This window comes from Piliocolobus tephrosceles, chromosome 8, assembly GCF_002776525.5.
Source record: "Piliocolobus tephrosceles isolate RC106 chromosome 8, ASM277652v3, whole genome shotgun sequence".
NCBI lineage: Eukaryota > Metazoa > Chordata > Mammalia > Primates > Cercopithecidae > Piliocolobus > Piliocolobus tephrosceles.
Window position 1 is genome coordinate 147606344 of NC_045441.1, and position 10557 is coordinate 147616900.

A 10557-nucleotide genomic window follows, 5' to 3' on the forward strand; every position below is an offset into this window, starting at 1 on the left:
TATTTTTAGTAGAGATGGGGTTTCACCATGTTGGCCAGGCTGGTCTCTAACTCCTAACCTCAGGTGATCTGCCCACCTTGGCCTGCCAAAGTGCTGGGATTACAGGCATGACCCATCACTTCAGACCTAAAAAAATTTTTTTTAATAAAATGTTTTTTTAAAAAATCCATTACATTAATTTGTTGGCTTAATATTTGCCTTTTACATGGAAGTAGAATTTAAACGTATTAAAATAGCCATTAATAGTGATTTAAAAAATCTAGGTTGTTAGGCTTACGTTTATTTGAAATAGAAATTTCTCTGAAAACCAAATGGCCATTCTAGATGTAATGATCATTTACCATTTCACAAAAACAAGTTTTATGATGATGTCTTGTGTTACAAATTCTCTCTTATTGTCTGAAAGCCAGCTCTCAGTTTCGCCGGGCAAACTGGCCTGTTTGAAGTTTTCTGAGGATACATTTTCTCTCTATCTTTTTTTTTTTTTTTTTTTTTTTTTTGAGGCGGAGTCTCGCTCTGTCGCCCGGACTGGAGTGCAGTGGCCAGATCTCAGCTCACTGCAAGCTCCGCCTCCCGAGTTCACGCCATTCTCCTGCCTCAGCCTCCGGAGTAGCTGGGACTACAGGCGCCCGCTACCTTGTCCGGCTAGTTTTTGTATTTTTAGTAGAGACGGGGTTTCACCGTGTTAGCCAGGATGGTCTTGATCTCCTGACCTCGTGATCCACCCGTCTCAGCCTCCCAAAGTGCTGGGATTACAGGCTTGAGCCACCGCACCCGGCTCTCTCACTATCTTTTTGGTCACCTAGTGTGATTACAGCAGTAAACGTTATTACAGAGTCCTCTGCACAAGAGCCCGTGTATGTCTTTAAAAGGTGGAAGTCCTGTTCACTTCAGGTATCACTCCCAAGGATTCAATGTGAATCTAACTGTGTTTGTTAAGTCCTCTTTTGTATTTGGTCTGTTTTCTACCACAGCAAAGTCAACAGAACAAGCTAGGATACAGATGATCTACTTCTAGGCCAGAAATCTGAGAGGATTTAGAGGAAATCCGCACAGCCAGTGAGCTCTCATACAGCGGCCGACCTGGCTGGTGAGACCGTCTTGTCCACTTGCCGTGGCCAAGCAGGACCCACTGCTGTCTTATCCACTACTTGCAACTTTGAGCGTCTTAATTGACTCGGTTTAGGGACTTTTGTTTTCTTCAACTTGTCTTTGCTTTGAAGTTTTCATATATATTTCTATACAGTATATGCTGGGTAATATAATAGACGTGATAACCTGGACTCAGAGCACCCCTCAGTTAGTGTTTTCCATTTTCTGCCCTTTTTCTCTCTCTCCTGTTCCACGTTCGTCTCATTTGGCGAGTACTTTCTGAGCTCATGATGTTCCTTTCCGAGTTTCCTAACTTCTCCAGAAGCACCTCGACGGCACAGGTCATCCCGAATCTCGCAGTATTCGTGCAGTGTTGTCTTCAGGTTTTATTTGTTGCCTAGTTTTAGAGTTCACTACTGTGGCCACGCTAATCGTGCCCATGCAGAGTGCTGACCGCAAGGAGCTCTATTCCGTGCTGAGCTGGACTCTTGGAGCTCAAGTGACATTTCGTGGTGAGGAGGCAGGGATTCGGAATTGAAAGGAGCAGCGCGAATGAGGGCTGTTTGGCCCTTGCCTATTGCTGGCTTGTGACTTCCCCTCACAGAATCTCTTGAAATGGATGCCACTCCTGAGGTGACGTGGCTCTTTTAGGGGCCTACTCGTGCGGTGGTGTGTGCAGCTCTCCTGGCGCGTGGGAAAAGTGGAGTACAGGGCTGCCTGCGGGACGATCTGCCATCGGCCAGGGCCCTGCCTGCCTTAGCCCCCGCTGAGAGCTCAGCATGGCTTCCACCTGCAGCTGTCTTCCTGGGCATTTTCTTAAGTGAAAATAAAGATTCAGCCATGAAATGATTTTTGTTTTAATTTATTTATTTTTAATGTAAGAAACAAATAGAGTTGCTTTTTAGAAGACAAAACTGAAATGAAGCACTGAAAACATTCACGATTGTTAGGAAGATGCAGATCCTCAGAATGAAAAAGTATGTGTTTTAAAGTTCCCTGTTTACATTTCTGAACTTTCAGGAATCTCTAGGTTTGGGAGGTTGAGGCATCTTCTTCAGGCCTCACAGTGAGCCCCGGCGCCGGGGCTGCAGTCTGGTCCGCGGTGAACCCCAGCGCTCGGGCTGCAGTCCGCTCCACAGGGCTCGCTGTGATGTTTTCTTTGTGTTTGTAGCTCAGTGTCTTTAACGCAGTAACTGCCTGCTGAATGCAGTGGGATGTTTGCTGCTGATCACAGGGACATTTAGGCTGTTGAGGTTTGTCCTTCAGTTACTGAAGGAAGAAAGGAATTCAGAATAAAGACCCAGCATCCTTTCATAAACTTAGGGAATGATTAACTGTATTTTGCCTGAAGATCATGCAAGCCCACACCCCTGCCCCCTCCTGCCTGCTTGCCTTCTAGTGTGGAAAATTTGAAGCAGGCAGGAAAGTATATCCAATCTGCAAGGATGAAGTAGCTGAAGGAGTCTGGGTGACGAGAAGTGAGGGTGGCAGAATAGTGCAGCAAGGTCGGACGAGGACAGAACCCACGTACACCATTCTGTGGTCGTGCCTAGCTACGGGAGAGGCCCCTCGTGGCTCTCAGCTTCTCAGCAGCTGGGGAAAAGATGGGAACCCAGTCTGTAATGGCAGGCACAGGGGACATATGATTAAGGCCAGTGGGTTTTCCAAGAGGCCAGCTTTTTCTGACACTGAGATCTGAGAGAAATTCCTTCTTTAGACCCTCACTAAGAATATGTCCTCCACCCATCCCTACAGTGGATAATGACATGCATTTCTTCCTGCTGGGTCTTCTCATGGCTCGCGGTGAAGTTCAGAGGGGAAACAGGCTTGTGGGAGAATGATGAAAGAACGCCAAGCAGACGGGGAGCATCCCCTGGGACTTTTGGATCCAGTGATAGAATTTAGAAGACTTAGGGGTGTGAGCGGACTGTGTATCCCTCAGATTATCCTTCAAAATAACAGTGGCCCAGAATTTGGAGATGAGGCAGCAGGTGTGCCCACGGTGCTGTGTCGGCCACTGGGTGTTACAGTGAGAAGCGGACCCGTGTCTTCGACAGTTGTCTGAGGGAAGGATAAGCTCACCAAGTCCAGGGTGACAGTCAAGGAACCTGGCCCCGTGGCCTCTCTCCTACACTGTGGTGGGCCAAGGGAGAGCTCTCAGACACCCTGGTCTTCCTTGGGACACTGTTTGGGATCGCCTGACAGTGTCCCAAGGAACTGTTCCCAAGGCTGCAGCATTCGCTGACAGAGAGCGCGGCTGTAGGAATCTTAGCCTGGAGAAGTTTTGAAGGAGTTGTCTGCGGTGGGCTTTAAAAAAGTAAATGACATCCTGGCTAACATGGTGAAACCCTGTCTCTTAGCCGGGCGTGGTGGCGGCACCTGTGGTCCCAGCTACTCGGGAGGCTGAGGCAGGAGAATGGTGTGAACCCAGGAGGCGGAGCTTGCAGTGAGCCGAGATCGCATCACTGCACTCCAGCCTGGGCGACAGAGTAAGACTCCATCTCAAAAAAAAAAAAAAAAAAAACATAAAACAAAAAACAAAACAGTAAATGAAAAACAATAGCAAAAAAACAAAAAAAACCAAATCACAAAACCTCAGCAAAAGCACCCTTAGAAATGTCTCATTCCAAGCACTGACCCATCCTTGTTCTTCCCCAGTCCTCCCTTAATTCTTAATTGGATATAAGCCAGGGTCTGTCTCTCCAGGAAATCATCGGCGAGCGTGGCCAGTCATGAGAGAGCAGGACCAGGGATCAGCTGAGGCTTATTCTAAGATGAGATGATCAAAATACCAAGAATGCTTCTAAGTTATGATTCTTGATATTATGGCAACAAGGAATGCAGTGTGTCTGAAAGAGCCACCAGGCCAGGAGACCCGTCTGAAGGAAGCCAGGGATCAGAATATAACCCTGTTCATGTGATTTCAAGCTGCCACCCCGTCTGTCAGGGACTTGTTCCTGCCAGTCCTCCCCTTCTGGTGACATCTTACCTGAGTGTTGGTAACCAGGGGCTCCCCTGAGTTTGGCATTTCCATAGCTGCAGCTGTGGTTGATGGTCCCTAGACTCTGACAGGAGCCAGGCGCTCTCAGGTTGGTCACGAGAGATTTCTCCACAGGGTGACAGAGGACGACAGTGATTATTCATCATACTGATCCTGGGACAGGATGTTGGGCTTGAAAACTAGACTGAAAATGGGTCAAGGAGGCAGGTGCCCAGTGACCTCGTGGTCTCCCTGTGGCGAGGGGCGGCGGGGTTGCCTCTTGAGAAATGGATGTGACGGCGGTTTCCTCGGTTGGCCACGCCCACAGAGTTTTAAGAAAGCAAGGAAGTGTGTAGCAGTGAAATCCCCAGATGAGGACAGACAGCAGAGTTCCCGGGGCAGAAAACCATTGCCAGGTATTTTATTCAGTGTGTTCATGATCAGGTAGTCTCCGTAAGGTGTGGGTACCCCTTAGAGTGTCTGCAGTGTTCAGGGCTGTTCCCTGTGAGGAGAAGTGTGGGGTAGACACCAAGGAATGGGGCACGGTGTGGGCTCCGGGGGATCTCTCACCGCTGCAGAGAGGCCTCAGGACCACCCCAGTTCCTGGCCCTGAAGGCCAAGCCCAGATCCTCCCTTAACAATATATTAGCCTTGACCTTCTCGAAGCTGATAACAAAATATTGTGGCACAGTTTTATGAGATCAGTTTTGTGAGGCTCTCTCCCTGGCCAAGCCACTGTAGAAGCTTTAGCCCAGGGGTGTCCAACCTTTTGGCGTCCCTGGGCCACATCAGAAGAAGGAGGAACTCTTGGGCCACACATAGAATACACTAACACTAATAGCTGACGAGTGAAGAAAAAGGTCCTGTGCATCACGTTTTTGGTATTTGCCACCACGGATGAGCAAAACCATTGTTGCATTGAAAGGGCTGGACGTGGCTCCTTCAGCTCCTGACAGCCTTTCACCTTAGCGACTGGAGCAGCTACAGCATGTTAGGTGATTTATCAAACATCTGCTGCTGGCAGGTAACCAGAGGTGAAATTTCTCTCTACAGACACTCAGGCTGGAAGTGGAGCAGAACCCAGGTGGAAGACGAGGTCACTGGTGGCTTCTCCAGGTGGAAGACCAGATCCCTCGTGGCTTCTCCAGGTGGAAGACCAGGTCACTGGTCACTTCTCCAGGTGGAAGGCCAGCGTCTCCAGGTGGAAGGCCAGATCATTTGGCTTCACCACATGGAAGGCCAGATCACTGGTGGCTTCCTGTGGCTTCTGCCCCCTTTTATTCTTCCTGCTCTGACTTCACTATCTAATCCTGAGTCCACGTGGGTGCTGTCACAGCAGTTCTAGGAGTTGGCACGAGAGAGAAATGATCCCTTTGCACTCAGTGCTGGCTGTCTTTCCCCAGAACAGCAGTAAGCAGGAATGGACTACTCTAATATCATATAACTTAGAACCTGGGTTGCTAGGGACAGAAAAGTGCATTTCTTTTTCTGTACTGATTCCTTGTGACTTCTGCTTACCTGGAAACTTGGTGAGGGACTTACTGTTCACGCACCCAGAGCTGACTGGGAGGAGTGCCTGAAAGAGAGCTCTGCAGTTGCTCAGGATCTCAGGAAGAGCTAACATATTTAGAGGATTAAAGGAAATAGGGCTTTTTGACTCCTTGAAGGATTAATTTCCTTATGTAGTTTTCACATAAGGTGTTTTCTCTAAGAAAGTTCAACCAGGAGATACACTGGTCCCTCTTGCTAGTGGGGGATATGATTGAAGACCCCAGTGGGTGCCTGAAACTGCAGATAGTACCAAATCCTAGACATACTGTGTTTTTTCTTGTACATACATACCTATGATAAAGTTTAATTTAGAAATTAGGCTCAGTAAGAGACTTCTGAACAGCAGTAACTAAGAATGATTATTGTAACAATATACTGTAGGAAAAGTTACATAAATGTGGTCTCTCTGTCTAAAAATATCCCCCTTCCTCGTCTTGTGAGGACGTGAGATGACGCAGTGCCCTGTGGTGAGAGGCGAGAGGCGAGTGATGTAGGTTAGGCCACTGTGGCCTCTGATGTACACCAGAAGAGGACCGGCTGCTTGGGTGACCTGGGCCGTCGAGCCATGAGGATGTCAGTGGCTGCAGGTCAGGAGCAGACGGTGTGGATGACTGACAGGCAGGCAGGGTGACAATGTGGAGATGCTGGACGGAGGGCTGGTTCAGGTTCTGGGCAGGCGGGGCAGGACAGGCCAGTGCATCCCCTTCCTCTGCCCCCCACCGAGCTTCTGGGGTGGCCAGCGAGCGAGTCTCGGCACCGGAGGGCAGTGCTGGCTGGGTGGCTCATCTGAGAATGTTCCTTCTGGTAACTCGGATGCTTTCTTCCCAAGATCATCCTTCAGAGAAGCTCCAAGCACCCATTAGAAGACGTTCCCCCAGTGATGGTTAAGGCGGAGCAGCGGGAGAGCCAGTGTTGTTTTGGCTCAAGTCAGCTGGACGGTTTCTGTTATTTGTTTTGGCTTCCTGGTCCATGTGAGGGGTTGGTGGGGGTGGGGGTGGGGCATGAGAATCGCCTTGTTTTTGCTTTGCCGTAACTGAGGAAAGGATTAAGGAGCCATCTGTGGCACGTTGTTGTCGCCATAAAAAAAAAATCTACTCTTTTCCAATAGCGTTAAGTTTGCTTCTGTTCACGTCTGTCATAGGGCAGGTGTGTCATGCCCAAAGCGATTGGACCTGTGGGAGTTCTGTTGTGGGTGGTTCCCGGAACTGTGGGCGGGCGATTTCACCCAGGGCTCCCTCTGCTTTGTGTCTTGTAGAATGTCGTTCTCTCAGGAGGCTCCACCATGTTCAGGGATTTCGGACGCCGACTACAGAGGGATTTGAAGAGAGTGGTGGATGCTAGGCTGAGGCTCAGCGAGGAGCTCAGCGGCGGGAGGATCAAGGTAGGAGCCAGGGGCCTCCACGTGGTGCCTGGGGCTTCTGCGCCAGGCCTGACTCGGGCCCTCCTGACGCAGAGCTGGAGGAGCTTGTCTGCGTCGCGTGAAATGAAAACAAGTGTGCATCGCTTTCTGAGCTGCATTTTGACATGACCGCGGAGGTTTGCTGCCTGAGGTCCTTCCAGGCTGGTAGTTCAGACCGATGGTCCTGACGACACAGCAGTGGCAGCTTCACACTCTCCCTGACCATACCTGCCAGCAGTTTCCTTTTGTGTTGTAGAGATCAGGCCTGGGGTGTAATGACCAGTGTCCCAAGGAGATGGGACTGATTTACGGTGAGGATCTCTCCTATCCTTCGGAAATGTTCTCATTAAATGAAAATAACTGATGTTAGCAGGGAGTTAAGGCGTTTCTCCAAGATAGTCATTCCTAAGTAGCTGGTGATCACTGTGGGCTTCTAACCAAGAGTGGGCTTCGATAGCGGCAGTGGGCGCAAGGAAGAGAGTGCACGAGTCCACTGTTGGAAAAGCAGTTTCTTTTTCTTTTCTTTTTTTTTTTTTTGGAGACAGAGTCTCGCTCTGCCGCCCAGGCTGGAGTGCAGTGTCGAGATCTCGGCTCACTGCAAGCTCCGCCTCCCAGGTTCACACCATTCTCCTGCCTCAGCCTCCTGAATAGCTGGGACTAAAGGTGCGCCCGCCACCACACCTGGCTAATTTTTTGTATTTTTAGTGGAGACGGGGTTTCACTGTGTTAGCCAGGATGGTCTCCATCACCTGACCTCGTGATCTACCTGCATTGGCCTCCCAAAGTGCTGGGATTACAGGCATGAGCCACCTCACCCAGCCGGAAAAGCACAGTTTCTTTTAGTATTTTGGGGATGGTTAATCTTATTTGGGATGATCTCTGCAGTGCCAGAACATTTGATATGTTTGGTCAAAGAAAAGCAGTGAGGTTAATTGCTTGGATTTTGTGCTTTTGTGCTTTAATGCTTTCAGCCTTGTGAGAGGCAGGTTCTGCTTGCTGGGCGCACTGTGTTCCTTTGAGCCCTGGGGGCTGGGATTGTGGTGGGTCTTGGGGGGATTTGGCAGCAGGGGTCAGAGTCACTGAGTGCTGGGTGTGAGGTTGTGCTTGTGCCAGTAAGAGGAGGGCGGCCCCGGGTGAAGCCGTGGTCTTGTCAGCTGGGGGATGATTGGATCACAGATGTGTCTGTGCGCGTGGAGTAAGTGAGAGCTGCTTTCTCTTCCAGCCAAAGCCTGTGGAGGTCCAGGTGGTCACTCATCACATGCAGCGCTACGCCGTGTGGTTCGGAGGCTCCATGCTGGCCTCGACTGTAAGTCCCTCTCTCGGGGGCTCTGTGTGTCCATTCCCGTGCTCTCTGTTGAGTTTGGGTAACTATCGTCTATGAAGGTGAAATAGTGTGTGCCCTAATCGTGTGGCTCTAAACAGACAGTTCTGTAAAATAGAAATTATATCTTTTTTTTTTTTTTTTTGAGATGGAGTTTTACTCTGTCACCCAGGCTGGAGTTTAGTGGCGCGATCTCAACTCACTGCAACCTCTGCCTCCCAGGTTTAAGCAGTTCTCCTGCCTCTGCGTCCTGAGTAGCTGGGACTATAGGCGTTTACCACCACGCCTGGCTAATTTTTTTGGGTTGTATTTTTAGTAGCGATGGGGTTTCGCCATGTTGGCCAGGCTGGTCTTGAACTCCTAACCTCAGGTGATCCCCCCTCCCCCCGCTTAGCCTTGCGAAGTGCTGGGATTACAGGCCTGAGCCTCTGCGCCCGGCCCAATATAAACTATGGTCTGAATAATCACACAACACATTTATCACTTATCCTTGCTAATTAGGGGTTACAGATAACGTGGTAAGTGGAATCCAAAAATAATCTAAACAAATCCTGCATTAATCATTAATTTCAGTGACTTTTCCAGATAATTCTTACTTTTCCCCTCGAATCTGTGAACAGCTCACACGTTGTTGGTGGGGGTCTGTGAACAGCTTACACATGATCACACGTTGGTGGTGGGGGTCTGTGAACAGCCTACACATGATCACAGGTTGTTAGTGGGGGACCAGCATTTGTTGGTCCTGAGAAGACAGAGGCTGATGACATTTCTAAAAAGTGAAATGCCCCCCATGAGTAGTTCAGTACATCAGAGAGGTAAAACCTTGCAGCAATGGTCCCGTGAGGGAGGGTGGAGGCCGGGACGAGGAGAGTGTCTTGCCTGCTTGGTAGCTTGACTTTCTTCTGAAATGTGTGTCTTTCTGTCCGCCTGTTGCCTCTCGTAGCCCGAGTTCTTTCAGGTCTGCCACACCAAGAAGGACTATGAAGAGTACGGGCCCAGCATCTGCCGCCACAACCCCGTCTTCGGAGTCATGTCCTAGTGTCTGCCTGAAAGCGTCGTTCGATGGTGTCACGTTGGGAAACAAGTGTCCTTCAGAACCCAGAGAAGGCCGCCGTTCTGTAAATAGCGACGTCGCTGTTGCTGCCCAGCAGCGTGCTTGCATTGCCGGTGCATGAGGCGCGGCGCGGGCCCTTCAGTAAAAGCCATTATCCGTGTGCGACTGCTGTCTGCCAGCCTCCTCCCTCACCCGCCCTCCTCTCCCTCGCTCTCCCTCTTCCGAGCTGCTAGCTGACAAATACAATTCTGAAGGAATCCAAATGTGACTTGGAAAATTGTTAGAGAAAACAACATTAGAAAATGGCGCAAAATCATTCTGCCCCGGGAGAGAATGTGGGGGTGCAAACCCTTTTCCTCCCAGCCTATTTTTGTAAATAGAATGTTTAAACTTGAAATACAAATCAATGTTTATATTTCCTATCATTTTGTATTTTATGGTATTTGGTACAACTGGCTGATACTAAGCACGAATAGATATTGATGTCATGGAGTGCTGTGATCCAGAGTTTTTAATTGTGAGGCATGTTCTGATATGTTTATAGGCAAACAAGTAAAACAGCAAACTTTTTTGCCACATGTTTGCTAGAAAATGATTATACTTTATTGGAGTGACATGAAGTTTGAACACTAAACAGTATTGTATGAGAATTACTACAGACCATGTATCTTTTAGTTTTTTCTGTTTGAACTTTCTGGAACTGTTTTATAGAAGATGATGGTTTGTTGTCGGTGAGTGTTGGATGAAATACTTCCTTGCACCATTGTAATAAAAGCTGTTAGAATATTTATAAATATCTTTCTGCTGTAGTGTGGTGGTCTGTTGTTTTTCTCCCTGTCGCTGTGCTTCTTTTAAAGAATATTGACATTGTTTTACATCATTGGCGGATTTGATTAATACCCAGCTTGTGGGAGGAAATGTCTTTTTCTGAATGGTGTGGGCTGCCTGCCGTGCAGTGGCCAGTCCATCGCTGGGGTATCGTGGGTCTGGATAACCTGTCAGAGATGGTTTTGGCATCTGGGGTATAGTGGGAAGGAGCGACTAATGATTTCTGATATTCTTTCGTAGAAATTCAGGATTCATGACTGTAATCTTTCAGTAACTACTCTGATGTTTGCTGAATGGATTGTTGGCTTGAAAGGTAATTTGCTCAATTAATA

General features: G+C 48.8%; 1 protein-coding gene across 8 annotated transcripts in view; it reads left to right on the plus strand.

The window, feature by feature from the left end:
- Window positions 1-10195, plus strand: part of LOC116418897 (actin-related protein 3B-like) — a 22121-nt gene extending 11926 nt beyond the window's left edge. Inside the window, exons 1-6 of one of the 8 annotated variants that reach the window (XM_031936112.1) lie at window positions 5137-6210; window positions 6453-6549; window positions 6879-7004; window positions 7279-7333; window positions 8245-8328; window positions 9287-9344. In XM_031936112.1, the coding sequence (XP_031791972.1) occupies window positions 6906-7004; window positions 7279-7333; window positions 8245-8328; window positions 9287-9327 (279 nt within the window). In that variant the 5' untranslated portion in view covers window positions 5137-6210; window positions 6453-6549; window positions 6879-6905 and the 3' untranslated portion in view covers window positions 9328-9344. The other 7 variants (XM_031936110.1, XM_031936106.1, XM_031936109.1 and 4 more) reach the window with 7 other exon arrangements.
- Window positions 10196-10557: the final 362 nt, after the last annotated feature.